General features: G+C 49.8%; 1 protein-coding gene across 1 annotated transcript; it reads right to left on the bottom strand.

Moving 5' to 3' along the window:
• Nucleotides 1-12,328: 12,328 nt before the first annotated feature.
• On the bottom strand, nucleotides 12,329-17,939 carry MBL2 (mannose binding lectin 2). The gene is given in 8 exon segments (XM_030335265.1): nucleotides 12,329-12,863; nucleotides 13,984-14,014; nucleotides 14,016-14,059; nucleotides 15,405-15,449; nucleotides 15,452-15,520; nucleotides 15,933-16,027; nucleotides 16,029-16,105; nucleotides 17,833-17,939. Coding segments are annotated over 7 exon segments (726 nt in total). The 5' UTR covers nucleotides 16,097-16,105; nucleotides 17,833-17,939; the 3' UTR covers nucleotides 12,329-12,489.
• Nucleotides 17,940-22,537: the final 4,598 nt, after the last annotated feature.

Raw genomic sequence — 22,537 nt, 5'->3', positions numbered from 1 at the left:
CTTATTATTACTATGATCGCAAATGAGAACAACTGGATCCAGCTTAAGCGAAGGAGAAGCATTTTTTTCTTGTTGTTTATTTTTTTGAAAATGCTTATTTTATTTGGGGGGAGAGTGCAAGCAGGGGAGGGGGCAGAGGATCTGAGGCAGGCTCTGCACTGACAGCAGTGAGCCCGGTGTGGGGCTCGAACTCACACACCATGAGATCATGACCTGAGCCGAAGTCGGATGCTGAACCGACTGAGCCACCCAGGCGCCCCAGAAGTATTTTTTCTAAGAACAGAGAGCTCTGAATTGGCCCAGGGAGGATTGGGGGAGGGGGGGCGGGGGGAGCGCAGGCACATCGAGCTGTCTCCTTGGCTTCTACCCCTCTCTGCATCCTTGCTTCATCCTTCTTTACACACCAGCTTCCTCTTCTTCCCAGTCTCTCGACTGCCCAAGCGTGGGGAAACGTGTGTCACACAAATGGCCACACGGAGATTAGAAACTCTTGATATCAGTTCAAAACTCCTATAAAAATGAGTCTGTCTCAGATGCCCACCTCCAGTCCAATGACCTAATCCCGGAAGGTGGGACCGCACAGGACAATATGGCCCCTGGGATCCATGCAAGGTCACGGTGGTGTGGGCAGACCTTCTAAAAGTAATCACTACCCGTCCCAACACTTAAGCCCAGCCTGTTCTTGACAAGAGGGAAGGAAAGAAGAGTGCAGAACTATGTGACTCAGTAGGAAGGAGGGAAATCTCCTGTGGTGTTGAAGGCCGGGGATGCTGAGACCCCACACCCTATGGGAGGAGGCTTCAGATCCACTGTGGGGGCTGCGGGGGTCTGGTTTGCTCTCCAGCACAGAGAACAAGTGAGGAGGTCCAGCTGGGCTCTATATGCACCGCTTGACTAAGGCAGAGAACTGAGGCAAGTTTTCAGAAAATTCAAGCCCTAACTCGTGCCTGAGCATAGAGGCCTCCCTTGCACCTACATCATGGGCAAAGGTCAACACAGATTTCAACCATTCTCGGCCTCGTCCCGACTGTAGTAGCCATGGTCCCTGGCTTGGTAGCCTAGGTGCCAAGTAAAGCCAGAGCTGTGTGACTCTAACGCTGTCGTATCTTGTGACCCTCCCAATGCCAGGTCGCATCACGGGAGCAGGCTGGGCCCTTCCATGTGTGGAGAGGTGACAACCATACATTTCTTAGGGATGCCCCTGTTCGGTTTGATAGAAGATTCTCAAGTTACCGCCTGGTTCTCAACCCTCCTGTCACCAAACCAGCCCCCATCCCCCAACGACCAGGCAGTGGGGAGCCCTCTGCTGTTTGTCTTTCCAGGATCCTATCTTTGTTTGGAATCCCCTTGATATAAAACCCTGACTGTGAAGTTGTTTAAGTTCAGGGCATTCTCCGTCACTCTTACCTTCTGGATGTCCTCAACCCAAGGTGAATGGTGTGCTGGACTTTTCAAGTTGCCTCTGCCTTCGACACAAGAGCAGAGAAACCAGGTATCTATTAGGAGGAGTAAAATACGAATTTATAGGTCAAATATTGTCCAGGCACTGGGTACAGAGGTGAGATGGCTGCTTATGCCCTCAGAGATGCTGCAGCCCTGCACATCCATGACATCAGAGATAAGCTGTAGAATTGTGTCCAGCAACAGGCCATCGAGATGCTCTATAAGTAGGTGAAGAATGAATAGGCAATAATAACACCCGTGAACCAGGGCAATAGGGAGCCGTCTTCTGTGCAGTCCCCAGGCTACTCAGACACTCATCGTTCAGGCAAGTTGTCTGTGATTCTTAGGCCTGTCAATGGCTACTAGCAGGTATTTTGTGGTAGATTTTACTGTTTTTCACCACTAGTTCGATACAAGAGGCTCTATGAAGGCAGGCCTGTGACATGCGTCACTTCTGGGTAGACACAGATGAGACCAGTGTCCATTTCCCAAATGGCCTCCCTTCTGCTGCCGCCGTGATCACAGAAGCATTGGCGGATGTAAGTCGTGCAACCCAGCATTCTGGAAGCCTGAGCAAATGCACGGAGAACAACTATCCTTGTGACCCAAGGGGATCACTTGGATCCCCTTGGACTCTGAGTGAGATTTGGGGGTGGTTACCTGCAGCACTCGTTGCCCACCCTTATCCACGACACTTTGAATATTAACCTCCTTGCCCCCATTTTACTTAAGCAGTGTGGTCTCTCTCAGACTGCCGGGCTTGAACGACTCCTGAGCCCAGAGGACTCGTGAGGGCCCTGCCTGAGCAAAATAGTACTTTTCATATATTTTAGTACCTTGACACGATGAACGGAGTAAGTAAATGAAAGAGTTGAGTGAATGAAATCCTTAATTCCTACTTGTAAGTCTGTTTTGTAGGGCTGAATAAAGTGTTTTCAGGATGTTTTCCAGGCCCTTTGATCTGAGGAAATAGTGCTGTGCCTTCACCACCAGCCTTTCTGCCCTTTTATGATTTCCCAGAACATGGCATTTCGGGTTGTGAGTGGACTGGGCCCAGGCCAGGGCCGAAAGGTCAGGTGGAAACCTCAGGCCAAGCAAAGGCACTCTGTGACCAGAGGGCTGGGTCAGCACAAGAAGAGGAGGAAAAACCCGAGCTGGGTTTTGAGCAAGACCGATGCCTGGCCGCCCACATGCCTGACCTCCCGCCCACTCACCCAGAGAGATGTGAGTTTTCCAAAGACGCGATCCCAAGACTTTTGAGGAGCTCATCAAGTGATTCCCAGGCTGTTGGGAAAGTATAAACATTCTAGAACAGTGAGAAAAATTACTTTTAAAAATAATGAGAATGGACCTGGTCATCTTATGTCAAAGGGTGTTGTATAGCTAAGCTAATTTGTATAATACTGACACAGGGATAGACAGAACAATGTAAAAACCCACAAAGTCCAAACCCAGGTCCGAGGATGCACATGTATACGAGTATTTCATCTACGCATGATAAAAATAGAAGACCGAAATAGTAGGAAATTAGTGATGCTCAATGAATAATGCTGAGTTAGATGGTTAAACACTTAGAGGAAAAATAAAATCAGATTCTTTTAGTTACATATAAAATCAAAACCAGAAAAAAATGCGAGCGATGATTTATATAGTCTTAGAGGGGACAAGAGCTATCTAAGAATGACGTCAGAGGAGCACCTGGGTGGCTCAGTCCGTTGGGCATCCGACTCTTGATTTCGGCTCAGGTCATGATCCCAGGGTCATGGGATTGAGCCCCGTGTTGGGCTCTGTGCTGAGTGTGGAGACTGCTTAAGATTCTGCCTCTCTCCCTTTGCCCCACTCCCCTGCTTATGTGCTCTCTTTCTCTCTAAAATTAAAATGGAAAAAGAAGAATGATGTCAGAAAAGAAAACCCAAAACAATAATATTGATACATCAGACCACACAAAAAATTACATAAAACTTTTCCGCCAAAAGGTAAAACCCAACATACATGAAAATTAAAAATGTTGATTTATTTGTAAAGCGCATAATAGGAAAAACAATAAGAAACTGATGAATAAGTAGGAAAAAAATGGGATAACAATGAGAAGCAAAAATCCAGTAAAGAAGGAATACTGATGTCCAATGGTATTGAAATGTCCAGTAGTATTAAAATGCACAATCTTAGTAGTAATTAAAACAACTAAATTCAACAACAGCAAGTGCCTAAAAATCTATGAACTAGAATTAAAGCTATATTCAAAGGACAATATACTTCACTTTCATTATTTAAAACAAAATTTTAAAGCACGAACTGAAATAATTGAACTAAGTGTTCATCTTTTTATTTGTATTTAAAAAAATTTTAATGTTTATTTTTGAGACAGAGAGAGAGAGAGGCAGAGTGTGAGCAGGGGAGGGGCAGAGAGAGAAGGGGACACAGAATCTGAAACAGGCTCCAGGCTCCAAGCTGTCAGCACAGAGCCCGATGTGGGGCTCGAACTCAAGAACTGTGAGAGCATGACCTGAGCCAAAGTTGGACGTTTAACCAACTGAGCCACCCAGGCGCCCCGTAAGTGTCATCTTTTAAATTTTTTTTTAAAGTTTATTTATTCTTGAGAGATAGAGAGAGAGACAGAGCGCAGGCAGGGGAGGGGGAGAGAGAGGGGGAGACACAGAATCCGAAGCAGGCTCCAGGCTCTGAGCTGACAGCACAGAGCCCAGTGCGGGGCTTGAACTCAGGAACTGCAAGATCATGACCCGTGCCGAAGTCAGACGCTCAACTGAGCCACCCAGGCGCCCCCCAAGGCCATAGGTTCTTACGTGAGCAGGAAGCTGGACGTGTCAGGAGCGCGAGGCAGGGGTGGACATTTTCGCACACCGTCTCAGATCCCTTGGTAACAACCGCAGGGCTAAACGGCTTTCAGGGTCTCATCCAGGCCGAGGAGGAGGCAGCTGATTAGTTTTGTCTGCCACCAACATGAGGGAGGAGAGGGGCAGCCTGCGTGCTAATGGTTGCCATTCTTGCCTTAAGAGAACAGCGCTCTACAGGCCCTGAGGGAGCCCCACAAGAAGTCTGCCCCTGAGCCCCATCAGCGAGCCAAGCGAGGGCCCCTCCTGGGACCTCTGCAAGGATCCTGGTGCCTCCATCAGCTGGGCTTCCAGCTTTGGGAGAACAGCATTACCATACAGATTGACAGGCAGCAGGACGGCACTGTCTTCTCTGTTTGAAACCTGCAGGAGGTCCCCCATCGCTGTGGTGCTGGGGTGCTCTGCTGGTACCCAAGGGGCCCCCCAGGCAGTTTCTCAAGCCTCCTGACTTACAGGTCCTCAGCCTGATTTGTGGGGTCACCACCAAAATCACAAGTAAACCTCCCTGCTGACAGTGGATGGGGGGGCGGGGGGACAGGCAAATGGGGGAATAAAAGCCCAGGGCTTGATTCTTTTTTTTTTTTTTATGAAGGAATATTTGTTTATTTTGTTTTATATTTTTTAACATGAAATTTATTGTCACATTGGTTTCCATACAACACCCAGTGCTCATCCCAACAGGTGCCCTCCTCAATGCCCATCACCCACTTGCCCCTCTCCCTCACCCCCCATCAACCCTCAGTTTGTTCTCAGTTTTTAAGAGTCTCTTGTGGTTTGCCTCACTCCCTCTCTGTAACTTTTTCCCCCCTTCCCCTCCCCCATGGTCTTCTGTGAAGTTTCTCAGGATCCACAGATGAGTGAAAACATATGGTATCTGTCTTTCTCTCTATGACTTATTTCACTTAGCATAACACTCTCCAGTTCCATCCACGTGGCTACAAAAGGCCACATTTCATTCTTTCTCATTGCCAAGTAGTATTCCTTTATATACGTAAACCACATCTTCTTTATCCATTTGTCAGTTGATGGACATTTAGGCTCTTTCCATAATTTGGTTATTGTTGAAAGTGCTGCTATAGGGGCGCCTGGGTGGCGCAGTCAGTTAAGCGTCTGACTTCAGCCAGGTCACGATCTCGCGGTCCGTGAGTTCGAGCCCCGCGTCGGGCTCTGGGCTGATGGCTCAGAGCCTGGAGCCTGTTTCCGATTCTGTGTCTCCCTCTCTCTCTGCCCCTCGCCCGTTCATGCTCTGTCTCTCTCTGTCCTAAAAATAAATAAACGTTGAAAAAAAAAATTAAAAAAAAAAAAAAGAAAGTGCTGCTATAAACATTGGGGTACAAGTGCTCCTATGCATTAGCACTTCTGTATCCCTTGGTTAAATTCCTAGCGGTGCTATTTCTGGGTCATAGGATAGATCTATTTTTAATTTTTGAGGAACCTCCACAGTTTTCCAGAGCGGCTGCACCAGTTTGCATTCCCACCAACAGTGCAAGAGGGTTCCCGTTTCTCCACATCCTTGCCAGCATCTATAGTCTCCTGATTTGTTCATTTTAGCCACTCGGACTGACGTGAGGTGGTTTTGATTTGTATTTCCCTGATGAGGAGCGACGTTGAGCATCTTTTCATGTGCCTGTTGGCCATCTGGATGTTTTCTTTGAATGAAGTGTCTATTCATGAATAGAAGTGTCTATTCACATCCTCTGCCCATTTCTTCACTGGATTGTTTGTTTTTCGGGTGTGGAGTTTGGTGAGTTCTTTATAGATTTTGGATACTAGCCCTTTGTCCAATATGTCATTTGCTTGATTCTCATTGGACTGGAGAGAGATACCCAGAAAGTCCACAGGGAGCCCCGTGAGAAGTCCACAAACCCAGCCTCCAAAGGGCTAGCAGTACAGTCTCGTCCTTGATGGGATTCTGAAATTGCCCTGGACTTCGAGATCTGAGACGCAGACAAGGAGGAGGGTGGGGGTGGCCCGCGGGTCCTGCCTCGAAGAACTCACAGTTAGGTTTGGAAATGAGACAGACGCACAGACAAGGATTAGAGAATTACACTAGTACTAAGGGCTTGCCGGACACCTGTGGTTACCCAGAGGGAGTATGGCCCTCTGGAGCCATCTGGATCTGGCCCTAAAGGGTTAGCGGCATTTAGGAAAGGCATTCAAGGTGGGGGGTAGCAACCAGGGCAAAAGGGGAGGGAAGGAAAGGAGGAGCGTCCTGAGGTTGCAGGCAAAAGGCTCATGAGGCCCCCCCGCTCCCAGAACTTCCTACACGATTTCTCCATTTCTCCGGGTTTGCTAGCCCCGTCTTGGGGACAGCCAGCAGAGGGCAGCGTGATGCCACAGCCCAGGGAGCACAAAGCCGCTAAACTGGGCAAGGGAGGCCGTGCCCACATCCACGTTCCAAATAAGTCTGGCCGCTTCTCTCTTGGGTTCAACTTGGAGCTGAGTCAAGTTCCAGAGAAGGGAGTCTGGCCACACATTTGCAGGGAGGACTGAGATTCAGTCATTCATTTGTTCATTCATTTGTTCGTTCAACAGCCACTGAATGTGTACGCGGTTTCCAGCCCTTCCACAGGCCCTGGGACCGCAGGGGTGGATGATACGGTATTGCGACAGTCACAGCGGCAGCAAGAAGAAATGTTTGCGCGGTGCTGACTGCAGGCCAGGGCCGCCCTAAGTGCCTTACTTGTATCAGGTCATTTATCCCTCACAGCAACCCTGTGAGCTGGATACTATTATTATCCCGGTTTCACCAAGAAGAGGACTTAAAGGCACAGCATGTATGTGACTTGCCCAGGGTCACACGGCCACAGAGTGGTAGAGCCAGGGTTTGAATCCAGGCCATCTGGATCCAGAGTCTTCCTAATGGCTTTGCTGCACAGATATAACTTGGACAAGTACATGGCTGAGGTGAGTTCAGTGACCATGATTGCTAACAAGAAAATAAAAGGGAGCATTGTAATGGTGATGGGGGTTGAGGCAATCTTAGATTCAGTGGTCAGATAAGGACTTAGGTGGAGAGATAGTGGTGACAAATGATCCAAGACCTGGCAGGGGAGGAGGATCATATTAGCATGTAGACAATCTCTGCTGAGTCCTAGGGGTCCCAGCGCATAGCTCAGGGCCACTCGTGGACCATTTTGTCCGGGACCAAGCACCCACACGCCTCAACCAGAGCCCTAGGAACCCCCAGAGCCAATGCTCCTCAGTGAGGGGTGTGCAGAGAGAGGCCTGGATGCAGGCTGGGGGGAGCCCCCTAACAGCTGGATGCTGGGTCTTTCAGGGACTGGGTCTGTTGTCTTCTATTTGATATTCACACACTCGCACAGGCACAAAAATACGTATAAATACCCCCAAATCCATGTGCACACAATTCCCCATTCAGAGTCTCACCTGCCCAGTGCCTCGCCTTCTCTGAGCTCCCTAGAGCTGTTCCAGGCCCAGACCCACTCCCTAAAGTCACACCCTGGAAAGTAAGACCCTGGAAATGCATAGGGAAGGATTGGGGTCAGAAGTTGCTTTTCACTAGTGGGGCATCGATCACTGAAGGAGATTATTTGGACTCTGACAATATGCAGTTAAGCAGGACGTCTGTCACTTCATGAAGGGCCTGCAAAGAATGGAGAATCCCTGGCTTCCTGGCTCCAGGCCTCCGTGCAAAGTTGAGGTACAGGCAGAAAGCGCTGTAGTGATGATACTTCTTGGGCCAGTGAGTTTTCATGCAGATCACCTAGGGATCTTGAGAAAATGACAGATGTCTGGAACTTTGATTCACCGGATCCAGAGTGGAGCTGAGATCCCATGATTTTGTCAAGCATTCCAGGCAGTTCCGCTGGTCACTACCCTGAAAAGCTGCACGAAGTGGCACGAACACTCTGTCTTGCAGGACAGGGCACGCTGGACCTTGGGTTGGCGCTGGCCAGCCTAGCCCAAGGCATTGGTTTAGCAAATAAATGGTACTTGCATCCCACTTCTTTAGAGCATGACCCCTGTGTTTGGCTGGATAAAGCACTGTTCCACAGTTGGGGACACTGTCTCCTCCCCCCACACAGGCTGCTACCGGGGTGGGGAGCCCTCCTTCCCAAACTCCTTGCCCGGAGCTCCTCCTACCTTTCCAGCACTTCACCAGCCACTCAGGGTCACAGGACAGCATCGCTTTGCAAAATCCACTTCCCAACATCTCCAGGTCAGGCCCCACAGTGACATTCAATCCTTCCTGGTTAATGAGAAAAGGAAAAACAAAAAAAACAACAAAAAAAAAAAAAACCCCGATTCCCGGCAGGCTCCAAACCACAGATCAGTTACACAATCATGAGCAAATAACCTTCCAGGTCAGAGGCTGTCTCCATGACATGTGGTCTGACTGACCCCTGGTGCTGGTCGATCTCTGACAGCCACAGAGAAGGGAGGCAGGCTGGTGCCAGGCAGGAAGGAGATTGACGAATGTGAAAGCCTGGTCTTCGGCTGGTACCCCAAGTCCCCAGCTTTGGCTTGGGCGTGGCTAAAAGTGAGAACAGCAGAGCGGTAGGACTCTGAAGAAGGACTGTCCTACAGGCCCTGCAATTCCTGGATCTGGAACTCAGGCCGAAGCCTGGGCCTTGAATGTTGGGAACTTTTGTAGTTGTTTTCATTCTGGCCCAGGAAACAAGTCAGTTACGTTGGTTGTGTCCAGTCTTCCACAGGAGACCATTGACTTACAGGTGTAATTTAAATTCAAAATTCCCGTCCTGAAAGCAAGGTGTATTTGTCCTTCTAACTTACTCAGACTGGCTTTCAATGGACTTGAGAGATGGGTGGTAAGTGTTTAGGCTACAATTCCTTTGGACAAAATTGATTGACAGGTAGCAAAAGCTGAAAACAGTTCTCAGGCCCTATGGCTTTGAGCTCAAAAATGGGCCCTGCAGATCTGAACCTCTGTGTAACCTTTGATTCATCCAACTTTCCAGAGAAGAAGCCATTACAGACCAATTTGCAGATAGGAAGACTGAGGGCCACTCAATGCATTAGTCAGGGAGCTGACCTCAAACCGCAAGCTCCCGGTTCCAAATCCTGAACCTCCCACACACCAAGCGCCTCTCCTTTAGCCCTAACAGGGCACACAGAGAGTCAGGCCTCTTTCCTCCCCCAGGCGTGACCCCGGGGTCAGGGCCCTGGCTCCCCAGAGGTGTGAATACCAGCTTCGTTTCCAGGAACACTCTGATGTATGACCTTCAGGTTTGTGCTCCTGGCATGAATCAGCAAAGGAAGATTGCAGCTTGGAGAAGTCTCCCAGTTCCCTGGTCCAAAAAAAACCAGCCTGGGAAACGCGATGGCAGAGAACAGACATCAGAACCGACAACAGGGCTCGAGAGGAATGTGCTGCCTGAAGCCTGCAAGGTCTGTCCCTCGTGTGAGAGAGATCAACGACTGCATGCTCCTTAGTAAAGGAGACTGCCTGTCCTCAGCCCTTGAATGAGAGAGACTGTCTGGCGAGTCACCGCAAATCCATAATTTCCCTCTTGTTCCAGGTCCTGGGAAGCCTGGAGAATTGCGGTTTCTATCTTTGGACTCTCATGAGAATCCTAGATCTTTTTTTTTTTTTTTTTATCAGTGTTTAAACGTTTATATCTTTTTGAGGGAGAGAGGCAGAGAGAGAGGGGAACAGAGGATCCGAGAATCAGGCTCTGTGCTGACAACAGAGGGCCTGACCAGGGGCTCGAACGGACGGAACCGTGAGATCATGACCTGAGCCAAAGTTGGACGTTCAACCTACTGAGCCACCCAGGTGCCCTGAGAATCCTGTATCTTTAGATCAACTCCAACTCCTCTGAGCTAACTTGCACGGCACCCCACTGCCAGCTGATAAGGTACAGGGAGCTGGGGCCTCAGTTCTAGATCAAGGGAAGTAGGGCAGCAAGGGGTTACCTTTAGAGAGGAGCTCTGAAGAGACGATCAGTTTCTAGATCAGGGAAGAACAAGTGAGGAAGAATCCTAAACGGGATGGAAGAATCTGAGCTTGTCCTGTAGATTTTTATTGCCTTTCCCTGAACTAAGGAGGCAATCGGGAGACCCTGGGGAACAATCCATGTGAAGTACATGACTATACGTTCTACCACTTTCCAGCTGGACACCACTGGCCTTTATGCACAGTATAAACAAAGGGTAGACACGATCCCCACCCCCCTACATAAAATAGAAGGAATTACCTAATGGTTACCTGTCCGTTTTCTCATTTTTGTCTCAGCCATGAGAAAATCCGGGTGTGACTTTCATGCCTGCTGATGGGAATTCTCTTGTTTGGAGCTGTTCTATGCGTATCTTCTTTCCTTCTCAAAAGTTTCTGGTCTTTCCTTTTTCTATTTGCCACACCTGTGGTTCCACATGTGCCTCTAAACTGTAAGCACTCCCCGTTCTTTTGGTAAGCAGTGTGGATTTGCACTGAAAATAGAGACCTGGTCTGCTCTACACCACGAGAATATTCTTCTCGGTGCCCCAGGTACAGTGTCTAAAGAAGCGCTTTACTAAAAATTCAGTGAAGAGCTGATCCTTAGAGGCAAGGACCCAGGTCCTGCCACCCTCCCCCTGCCCAGTGCCAATGAGGCAGTAAGTCCCCTCCCAGCGATCCCCCCCCTGGCCCCCCGCTGCCCTGATGGTCCTGCTCGCTTGGGAGAGAACCCTACCCTCTATTCACTTCTCAGTGTCCAATCCTCTCATCTATTTGGTAATTCTTTGCTGTACCCGTCCAACAAATACTCATCCAACACTTACTAAATATGAGGTGCTCTCTCTTGGCAATTCAGATACAAAGAAAGCTCATTTTTACATAAATATTTCAGTAGGTTAAAGTGGCCCTTGGTCCATTCGTAAATATTTTCTGATCTCATTTTGTGAATGGCATACATTGAAGCTGGAATTCGCTTTCCTTCCCCGGTTTGCTGCATGGGCTCCATATAACCTCAGCTCCACCTACCCCGAGGTTGCTGGAAACCAGTCCTGGTCATGAGCAGCGTTGCTGGCCAACAGGGCAACAAAACCCTGCTCAGAGGGAGGTTTTACTTGCTGACTGGGTGCCTCTGCATAATCTGACAGGGTGGCACCCGTGATCTGGATGACACTGTATAGTTTGACAGGGTGTGAAACTCACCTTTGGGGAGTTTTCCTCTTGTCTCATAATAATGGATGGTGTGGACCCATGTTAAGGTGAGGATGTCACAGAAGGAAGGGGTTGCTGAACATGAAGGGATTGAGACATGCCCTGTGGAGAGGGACACAGCCTGCCTGGCCATCGCCTCCTCCGTGATGCTGGCATACGTCACAATGTCAAATCATTGTCCTAAAAGTATGCAGGGAGGGAAGGCTTCCCTTTGTCCTCAAGATCACCCTAGTGATGATAGGGAGGCCACAGCCGGTTGGGCAGGGTGAAGGGACTCCTGGTCTAATCCTTGTTACCGATGTGGGACACCGCCGGACATTACACTCTGGTGGTGAAAGATTTCCTGGTGCAACTCACGGACAACTAAAAACAGCAACTGGGGCACCTGGGTGGCTCAGTCGGTTAGCATCCAACTTCAGCCAGGTCATGATTTTGCGGTTCGTGGGTTCGAGCCCCGTGAAGGACTCTGTGCTGACAGCTCAGAGCCTGGAGCCTGCTTCGGATTCTGTGTCTCCCTCTCTCTCTGCCTCTCTCTCTCTCTCTCTCTCTCTCTCTCTCTCAAAAATAAATAAACATTAAAAAATAAAAATAAAACAGCACCCACGTCAGATGGGGCTGGCCTAGCCATGGGAAGGCACGTAGGGCAGGAGAGCTTGGCAACATGCCATAGTGGCAACATGTGGGGGAGAAGGAGCTGGGTCTCCCGGAGGCTGAGGTCTACTGCTCTGATGCAGACTGGCCTCCACTGGCCTCCCTGGGAGGCTGCGGTGTCCTCACTGTAGAAGGAAGGGTGTGATTTGGCCCTTTTCCATGGCTGACTCTGACCCGATGCTGTGCTCTTAGGCAGGACAGAGGGTGTCCTTCACTACAGACTGGACCAGAAACCCTCGAGCCCGGCTGTCAACTTCTTGTCACTTCCTCATCCCCATAAGCACATCCCTTTATTTCCCTCCGTCCCCCTGAAGGAATGAGTCAACACCGTGGTGTGTGATGGGGAAATGGGCCATGAATTCTCTTTCGGAGCAGCAGAGAGCTCAGTGGGAAGCCAAGGAGGCGACCTCCTCCTCAGGCTGGGAATTCACAGACGGCCAGGAAGGAGGAAGAGCAGGAAATGTCATTCCAGAGCCCGTCCTGGAGGAGGATCACACAATCCTCCCCTGAGCCGTGGTCGTTAGGCTCATCCCTCTTCCAGTTGCTGTAGGCAAGCCTCCCTCCCGTCACGTACATAAACCGGCCTTCAGTCACTTCGTCCGTGATGCCCAAGAAGGCAGGGCTGCCGGCCATATCCTGGATGGCTTTATTCTCCTCAGCGTTCTTCGGCGTGGCCACGGTGCCCTGGAGCTCGGCGCACTGGGCCTTCACTTTGAAAAAAGGCATTCTTTCACCGTTGGTCACGTAGAACTTCTTCCCAGGTGTTTTGCCCAAGGAGAAGGCTTGCACTGAAATCACAATGGAAGGGATAGGTTGACTGCGCTTGGAGCTCGGCCCGGGAAACTAGGCGAAAAGCCCTTCCCTGGGAACTCAGGACTCCGAGAAATAGTCCCGTGTTCAACCATGGAGTCAGATCCTAGTAAGGGAGCACTCCTCGGCTGCAGAGCAAGCCCCCGGCAGAAAGCTTGCACTCTCCTGGGACATCCCGCCCACGAGAGGAACAACGTCTGTATACACAGTCTCAGTACAGGGGACATAGGGAAGGCTGCTTGGGCCACCCTGCCAGGCTCGGGCACCAGACGTGGATGGACTGCCATCTGAGACCAGGGATTGCTGGACAAAGAGCCAGGATTCTGGAGGCGCAGACCTTCACGTGCAATCCTTCCTCTGTTACTTCCTAGCTGTGTGACAGCGAGTGAATTACCTACACTTCCGGACCTATTGTTCCTCACCTGTAAACAGAATGGGCCACTGGGAGGATTGAATGAAACCATATTACGAGATAATGCTAACCTAGCGCAGGCCGCGGTGTGTGATAAGCGTTCATAAATGTTAGCTTTCGGGCGCCTGGGTGGCTCAGTCAGTTAATTGTCCCACTTCAGCTCAGGTCATGATGTCATGGTTTGTGGGTTCGAGCCCCGTATCAGGCTCTGGGATGCCAGCTCGGAGCCTGGAGCCTGCTTCAGATTCTGTGTCTCCCTCTCTCTCTCTGCCCCTCCCCCTGCTCAAGCTCTTTTTCTCTCTCTCTGTCTCTCTCTCTCAAATACAAATAAAAACCTTAAAAAAAATTTTTTTTGGGGCGCCTGGGTGGCGCAGTCGGTTAAGCGTCCGACTTCAGCCAGGTCACGATCTCGTGGTCCGTGAGTTCGAGCCCCGCGTCGGGCTCTGGGCTGATGGCTCAGAGCCTGGAGCCTGTTTCCGATTCTGTGTCTCCCTCTCTCTCTGCCCCTCCCCTGTTCATGCTCTGTCTCTCTGTCCCAAAAATAATAAACGTTGAAAAAAAAAAAATTAAAAAAAAAATTTTTTTTTTTTTAAATGGTAGCTCTCGTCTACCCTCCCCGACACCTAGGGCACTCTGAAGAAAAAGGTGACAGCCAAGAACACGCTGGGGGCAGAAAACAAGCTTACACTTTTTGACATGGTCCAGTTCCGATTTCAGTCTTCCTCATCTCTGCCTCCAGGTTAGCCCGCTTAGTCTCCACAACTACAAAGCAATAGGGAGAAGGGTATTTATTGGGAAGAGGAACCCCTAAATTGGAGAGGAGAGTATTTTGCCAAAGCGGAGTGGGGGAGGAGGAAAGCTTACTGAAGAGTATGCTTATTCTGAAAAATAAGAAAACAAAAAGAAGCAAAAACCCCTGCATTCCTGCCTTCTGAGATATACTTAGTAGCTCTTGTAAACTGTGACTCAGAACTAACAATAGTAATAATAATAATAGTGATAATAATAATAATCAAACTTGTCGGGGCGCCTGGGTGGCTCAGTGGGTTAAGCCATCTGACTTGGCCCAGGTCATGATCTCATGGTTCGTGGGTTTGAGCCCCGCGTTGGGCTCCGTGCTGACAGCTCGGAGCCTGGAGCTTGCTTCGGATTTTGTATCTCCCTCACTCTCTGCCCCTCCACCACTTATACTCTGTCTCTCAAAAATAAATAGACATTTAAAAACCTTGTAAATTATTATGGCTCTGGATCTTGTTGTTCACATATTGCTTAGAATGTTGCAGTATTATCGTTATTTACAAGAAAAAGCCCAACTCGTTATTCTCCTTTTTGATAACTTTTTCTTAATCATTCTCTTTCATTTCTTATTCTAGGCAAACTTCTTTTTTTTTTTAAATTTTTTTAAAATGTTTATTTATTTCTGAGAGAGAGAGAGAGAAAGAGAAAGACAGAGCATGAGTGGGGGAGGGGCAGAGGACAGAGGGAGACACAGAATCCGAAGCAGGTTCCAGGCTCTGAGCTGTTAGCACAGAGCCCCATGCGGGGCCCGAACCCACAACCGTGAGATCGTGACCCGAGCCAAAGTCCTACACTTAACCGACTGAGCTACCCAGGTGCCCCTAAGAAACTTCTTAATACTTTATAATTTTGATGGGCCAGCTGGCAGATATTAACAAGAGGTCATCATTTTACTTTTGTTGTCACCGAATTACTTCATTTTACCCTGAACGGGGGTTGCCACGACATTCCCTGGGATTCAGGGGTCCTAGGATACCCACCATTTCCACGCCACGCTTTTGACGATAGACATAAACCCCACTCTCGAGACGACATGGTCCTGCCTCTCAGCCTGGAGCCACTTGCAGACTACATCCGCTGAGGAAGAGGCAGGCCCGTGTCCCACAGAGGCCTGGGGTTGGAAGGGGGTGACCCGGCAGGATTGGGAAGGCTGCACTCAGGCAGCACGTTCACAGAACGCGTGTGCTGGATGGGCAGGAGTCGAGCATCTTCCAATGGGGCAGCAGGAAAAGAGCCACCTCCCACCTGGCCCAGGAGTCCCCAGGGTCTGGGGTTCCCTAGGCCCACTGTGCTGGGGTGAGCTCCTTACCTGAATCGTCTCCACGGTCTCCTTTGGCGCCCTTTACTCCTGGAGCCCAGGAGGCCCTGTGTTTCCTGGAGGCCCCATTTTCCCCGGAGGGCCCTGCAAGCCTCTGAGCCCCTGCCCTGTTGTAAGAGGAAAGAAAAGTGATCTAGGGGCTGTGGCTCATTCCCTTTTTCCAGAAGTTCAGTTCGATTTACAATGACCCCAGAAAACCTCCAGTGAACCAGTGGTGACCCAAGAAAAAAGATCTTCCTGCATTCCAGGGGACAGCCTGTCCTCCGGGCCAGCTCCCTGAACAGGCAGGACACCTGCTGTCTGCAAATAACCATGCATCACGGATTCTGGGGTGGAAACGTGGAATCCTAGAGAACCAGAGAAGCATCTTTGCTTTGGAGAGAATGACCTTTCACAGGAATGATTCTGAGTGAGTCACTGCCCAGCACGATGACAGGTGAGCCTCGTCCTGTCTCCGCTGGGTCCCTTACGGGGAACAGTCTGGTGTTGGGGGTAAGATTTAAGCAGCCTGTCCTGTACCTGGTTCCCCCTTTTCTCCCTTGGGTCCATCTCGTCCATCTCTGCCTGGGATGCCACAGGCGATCGCTGAGCAGGTCTTCAGGCATCCTCGGAGATTTTATTTCTGAGCTGGATACTGTCAGCATACACAGAAGGAGGACAGGAAGTGATGAAGACGGGAACATGGTCCTCACCTTAGAGTGGAGAAAGTCAAGGAAAATAATTCTGTCTCATCTGTTCAGTCAACCTTTGCTATCACCTCTGGTGCGCTGGACCCTGTGTTGGGGGCAGCAGACCCAGAGGGGACTAGTATAGCCCTCGGCTCTGAGTTACTCTCACACCGCAGGGGAACACACAAGTAAAAAGTCGTAGAGGTGCTAAAACAAAGGTAATGTAACAGAGTCATATACACAAGAGTAACACAACAGGGGCCCATTCTCCCTGGGGCTCCCGTGCCCCTGTGGGTTCAAGCCTGGGTAGCTTAGGCCACCCTGTGCATGAGGGCCCATGGGATCTGGAAATCACAAATTAGCCCCGCTCCCAGTGGCCCTGGCAAAGGCAGAGAGCTGATCGCCTGTGTGAGCTTTGACTCTCTTTCTTGACTCCCTTGAGGAGTCTTGAGGGCCAAGGGAACCTCAGTTTCCCTCTTCTTCCCCTTCCCATGGGCCCTAAAGTTAGACAAACTCTAGCAGATGACATGAGGCAGGACCCGGTTTATGACATCCGTTCTCTCATTTCATGTAAAAGTCCGTTCTTTCACTCCAGGCCCATCCGCCCTCAGGATCGTGTACAGCTGTTTCCCCCACAGCTTGTCAATCATCTTGTAGCAAGTGTCTCTTTTGTGACAGGCACTTGGTGGGGGCTCAGGACCCAGAGTGCCCTGAGGCAGGGTTCTGACCCTCAGAACAGAACCTCTTTCGGTCCTCGATCCCGGCCAGATGAGACGGATTTTCTCCTTCCCTTGGCTTTGAGGTTTTCCACTGAGAGGTCACGTTTGCCAGCCAGAACCCAGGCTCCTAAAATTTCTGTTCACGCTGGAGCTGGCATGCTGTCCGGTCTGTTCCTTCTCCTGGCAGCGTCCTCTGCATGCTGCCCAGACGCCTCCCCAGCTCTGTGCCCTGATCCCACTGCCAGATTCTCATCCAGCTTTTGCTCAAGCTGGCCCCCTTTCCAGGAAACCTTGGCAGCCGCTGGGCCTCTCGAGGCTCTAATCCCAGTGTCCCCGGGCCTTGCTCCCTAACTCCTGAATCTGCCCTTGCCTTCCTGGCCTGTCAGCCGCCTTAACCCTTCCCTTCCTCCAGGACTCAGTGAGAAGTAATAAGTTGGAGGAGAACTTTTTTTTCTTTTTTCTTTTTAAAATTTTTTAATGTTTTTATTTATTTTTGAGACAGAGAGACACAGAGCATGAGCAGGGGAAGGGCAGAAGAGAGAGGGAGACACAGAAACCCAAAGCAGACTCCAGGCTCTGAGCCATCAGCACAAAGCCTGACGCGGGGCTCGAACTCACGGAGGGTGAGATCATGGCCTGAGCTGAAGTCGGACGCTTAACCGACTGAGCCACCCAGGCGCCCCTGGAGGAGAACTTTCTTGATCACATTCTTCTCCTCCTTTCTGCTTTCTATCTTTTTTCTTTTTTTTAACTTCCCCTAATTATGCTGGAGGCCAAAGTCAGGGCTTAAACATGTTGCTGGCGGACACACCCCCACTTCCATTCTCTCTTTGGCTGGAAAGACCACCCTTTAGTTCACAGAAGGTCAAGTGGACCCTGGAAGGATTCAAATGCCCCAGGTCAGCTGGAGATAGAGGCCCTGAGTGGACCTGAACCCCCCCACAAAGTCCCTGCCCGGACCTCACACGATCAAGTCGAGTGGCCAGACCCCTGGCCCTGGGCCTTTACCTCTGTCCTCCAGGAATGACTTACTAGGGCCTCCTCAAAGCACTGAGGCTATGGCAGGGAAGCAGGTCCTCCAGCCCAGGGACGTCAGGCCCAATTAACCTGGTGACCAGGGACAGTGCCGGACTGGCCTTCAACCCCCAGATTAATAAACAACTGTCCTTAGAGCCGCTGTGCACTGGGCAGCTCTCCAGGGCTGCTGGTTGGGGTCGGAGGCTCAGCACTGGACAGCTCACTATTTTAATACCCTAAAGTCCTCCCTCCGTTGCCCCCTCCCATTGCGCCCACCCCCACAGCGCCACCACTCTGACTCTCCAGTCTCAGAGTCTAGCCACTAGTTTCCTCCAGATATTCATTTCTAGAAGAGACACCGTTTGACGCTCTACCAAGCATGTGACCTCACGCGTATGCACACGCACGTACACACACACCTACGTGAACAGGCACACACCTCTGTGTCAGCTGCTCTGACTAGTTCACCCTTCCATTTGTGTTAGGCTTTACTGCGGTGGGGGGGGGGGGTGGTTAACCACTGAGTCCCCTCATGCCTCCCTATAAATGTCATCTTTGGGGGCGCCTGGGTGGCTCGGTCGGTTAAGGGTCCAGCTTCGGCTCAGGTCATGATCTCACGGTTTGTGAGTTCGAGCCCCGCGTCGGGCTCTGTGCTGACAGCCCTGAGCCTGGATTCTGCTTCGGATTCTGTGTCTCCCTCTCTCTCTCTGCCTTTCCCCCTGTTCACACTCTCTCTCAAGTCTGAATAAACATTAAAAAAATTTTGAGGAAAAAAAAATGTCATCTTTGGATGAGGCACCCACGTCACAGAGGGAGCCACAGGGGAGGAAGTATTTGTAAATCACTCAAGTTCAAAGTTGAATGCGGGCACTTGCACTGCTGTTCCAGCCTAGGACGCTTCCCTCTACCTCTGCATGACTGTTTGTTGTCATTCACATTTCAGATTAAATACTATCTCTGGAGGAAGGGCTTTCCTTTACCATTGAATTTAAGTGGCCACTCTATCGTGTCTTCCTGGTTTAATTCTCTGCCTGTAATTTCTCTCCCCGTAAAACTGTCTTGTTTACCTAATTGTATACTCCTTGACCACCGCACTCCTTTAGAATAAGAACTTCTCCAGAACGGGGGTGTGGTTCTCAGCTGTTGTGGCCCCACCCAGAAGGGTGCCTGAGCGCAGAGAGAGTGCTGGATAAACAATTACAGATGAACGAGTCCTTCCGCATCACCTCCTCAAAGCAGCCTGTCCGACTGCTCTCCAGCCATGGCTCACGTCAGTGCCCACTTTCCCAGATACCTTCCTGGCTTGTCTCCCAGGGCACATCCCAGGGCTGGGCACGCAGGAAGAGTCCCCTGAGAGAGTCCCCTGGGAGGAGCAGAGACCCTGAGCAGGAGCAGGCACCAGACCAATCCACGGTTCCTCCGTGCCTGGGTTTCCAGTAGCGTCAGCTTCTTATCTCCCGAGCCTGATCAAGTGGCCTTTTTCAAGTCCCTGACCTGACCTTTGATTCCCGCCCTCCCTGCAAACTTACACTCACTCTTTGAAACACTTAGCCTTACCAAACAGCTGGAGAGGTTTGCTTTTTCCCTGGTGAGGAGTCGGGGCGGGGCCACTTCCTCTTGACTCTGCCTTGTGATTGGTGTTCTGGCTTCTCAAGGGTCTTCAGCTCTGTGTACTCCCAGATTCCTGGGGCCCATCGTACAGAAGACCCCTCTCAGGGCTGTGTTTCCTGGTGCCATTGACACAACTTTGAAGGGCCCCGAGCTCGGAGGACAAAGACTATTCAACCCATGCAGCAAATGGGCAGACCTCCCAGAAAGGTGGGAATTTAAAACCGAGAGAATTACATAAAACCAGAACCCTACATGCTCCAGACTAGAGGAAAGGTGGCTTGGGAAGTAGGGGAGAGAACACGACTGGAGGAGGGAGGGATGAGCAGAGGGACAATAAGAAAGCCTTAACTCCGGTGGGGAAGGTTTTCCCTTGAAGATGCATATTCTTATGTCTGTCCTCTTGTAGGTCCGTGTTTTAATGTATGCTATTATTATTATTCTGCTATGATGACGATGATGATTTTTTAAGGTTTATTTATTTTGGGGGGAAGAGAATGAGTGGGGGAGGGGCAGAGAGAGAGGTAGAGAGAGAATCCTAAGCAGAGCCCCACTCAAGGGCTCCAATCTCACAGCCTGAGCGGAAATCAAGAGTCGGACGCTTAAACTGACTGAACCACCAGGTGGCCCCATGATAATATTGAATTTTGTTATTAAGGCCGAGATGAAACATAATTTTTCATCTTGAGTTTCAAGATGAGTTTCAGCTCATCACAACCTGGTGCACCATAGGGACGTGCATCCTGGGCACCTCAGGATTTTCTCAGTTGGAGATCAGGCAAGTTTGAGTTCACTTTGTGAAAATCACCCAACACAGTAGGAATAAGCAGAAAGAAATCTGCCTGGTACAACAAGCCTCAAAGCTAGTCCTCCAAGTATTGTTGACTCTGTGTTACAGATAAATTGATATTTTTCATTTTTTATTATTTTTAAGTTTTACTTATTTATTTTGAGAGAAAGAGCGAGCAAGGAAAGGACAGAGAGAGAAAGAGAGATTCCCAAGCAGGCTCTGCACTGTTGGCACAGGGCCCGATGTGGGGCTCGAACCCAAGAACCATGAGATCATGACCTGACCTGAAATCAAGAGTCGGACGTTCAACTGTCCGTGCTACCCAGGTGCCCTGATGAATTGATATTTTTAAAAAGATGGTAAAAGAAAAGAAAAGAAAAGAAGGAAAGGAAGGAAGGAAGGGAAGGAAGGAAGGAGGAAGGAAGAAGGAAGGAAGAAGGAAGGAAGGAAGGAGAAGGAAGGAAGGAAGGAAGGAAGGAGGAAGGAAGAGGGAGGAAGAGGAAGGAAGGAAAGAAGGAAGGAAGGAAGGAAGGAAGGAAGGAAGGAAGGAAGAAGGAGGAAGGAAGAGGGAGGAAGAGGAAGGAAGGAAGGAAGGAAAGAAGGAAGGAAGGAAGGAGAAAGAAAAATTTAAATAATGAAATCAATGAAGTAGAATAAAGAAATCACTCTGAAGCTAATAATACAATTTTTAAAAACGATTCTTTGCAAAAACACAATAAATAATCTTGGCAAATCTGACCATGGTAGTTTGGATTATTGTTCCTGCTATTTTACTTCTCCATGTCATAGAATTCTATATCCATGCCCTTGGCCATGGTATTTTGCAGAGCCTCCACTGGGGTATGTAGAGTCCCCTACATCCCAACCCCTGTGATATTTGGCTCGGCCGTGTGAGGGTGAGCAGACACAAAGGAGCGGTGCTTTAAATGCACGTGCAGGTTGAATCCAGCCTCTTCTTGGCTTTTCCAATCATGGGAAGAATATGTCCCCGCTACCACTAATATCAGAATAATTAGGTGATGTGGAGCACACACAAACCCACCTGAAAGCCAGAAGTAACTATTAAAGTCCAGCCCTGCATCACTGGTTAATAGCACAGTCTCTGGAATCTGCCTTCCTGTATTCATGGCCCAGGTCCTCCTTGAACTGGCCGCATGACCTTTGGCAAAGCACTTTAACCTCTGTGTGCCCCAATATTCTTATTTGTAAGTTGGGGATAATAACAGCATCTCCATAGTAGGGTCGATGAGGATTACATGAGTTAACCCAAGTGTAGAATCTGGCACCAAGTAAGTGTGCTGAGAGTATCAGCCACTAATTTGACCAAGTAAGGTGTATCCCAGGAATGGAAGGATGGTTCAATATCAAAAAACAAATCCATGTAACTCACTAATTTAATATATAACAAGTTTGATTGAGAGTCTTAATGCAGACGTGTACAATCTGGAAGCTCGAAGCTCACCCTGTTCTCAAAACTAACACATGGTCTTCCAATTTTTCATACTTTTTTCCCCCAGATGCCGGCAATGCAAACTTTCTAGGGCTGATTTATTTTATTTATTTTATTTTATTTTATTTTATTTTATTTTGGGGGAGAGGGAGAGGGAGAGAGAGAGAGAGAGAGAGGAGAGAGAAATCCCAAGCAGGCTCCACACTCAGTGTGGAGCCCGATGTGGGGCTTGATCCCATGACCTGGGGATCATGACCTGAGCTGAAATCAAGAGTCAGATGCTCAACCAACTGAGCAACCTAGGTGCCCCTATAGGGCTGATTAAGACCCAGTCCAATGATTATCGGCCTCCAGTTTTGTCACTGGGATCTCCATTTCACCTGTGATTCATCACCACGCTGGCCAGAGGGTGTTGGCCAGGCTTGAGGCTGGGGTTTCTTGAAGTGAGGGTGGGCAGTGGCCTTCTCTCTTGCTTCTCTGAGCATGTAGGGGGTGGAGAGAATGATGGTGCCAAAGGTGGGCAATAGCCACTCGCGGGAGGAACCACATGTCAGTGGGGACACTGCTGCTTCTTAGCCCGCCCCTGACTGCTTGTTAGGTCCCTTTGTATGACTGATTCCCAGTGACAGTTCCTCTCAGAAGCTGGGTCTTCAAGAAAGGACTCTGTGAGAGCCTCCAGCTGTGTGCTCCCTACCCTTAACATCAGGTCAGTGGATATTTCACTTCAGAGGTTCTTGTTCTTCGTGTTCCCAGGGGCAACTGCTCATAAGTAGAGTTTAAATCTGGCTTGCTTCCATGACACTGACATTCATACGGACCCTGGGAAACCCCATCCAGGTGGTGGCAATCCACATTGCCCTGGAACACTCCTG

The sequence above is a fragment of the Lynx canadensis genome, chromosome D2 (assembly GCF_007474595.2).
Source record: "Lynx canadensis isolate LIC74 chromosome D2, mLynCan4.pri.v2, whole genome shotgun sequence".
NCBI lineage: Eukaryota > Metazoa > Chordata > Mammalia > Carnivora > Felidae > Lynx > Lynx canadensis.
Note: the sequence above shows the minus strand (reverse complement) of the source record. Positions and strands in the feature narration are given on the sequence as shown.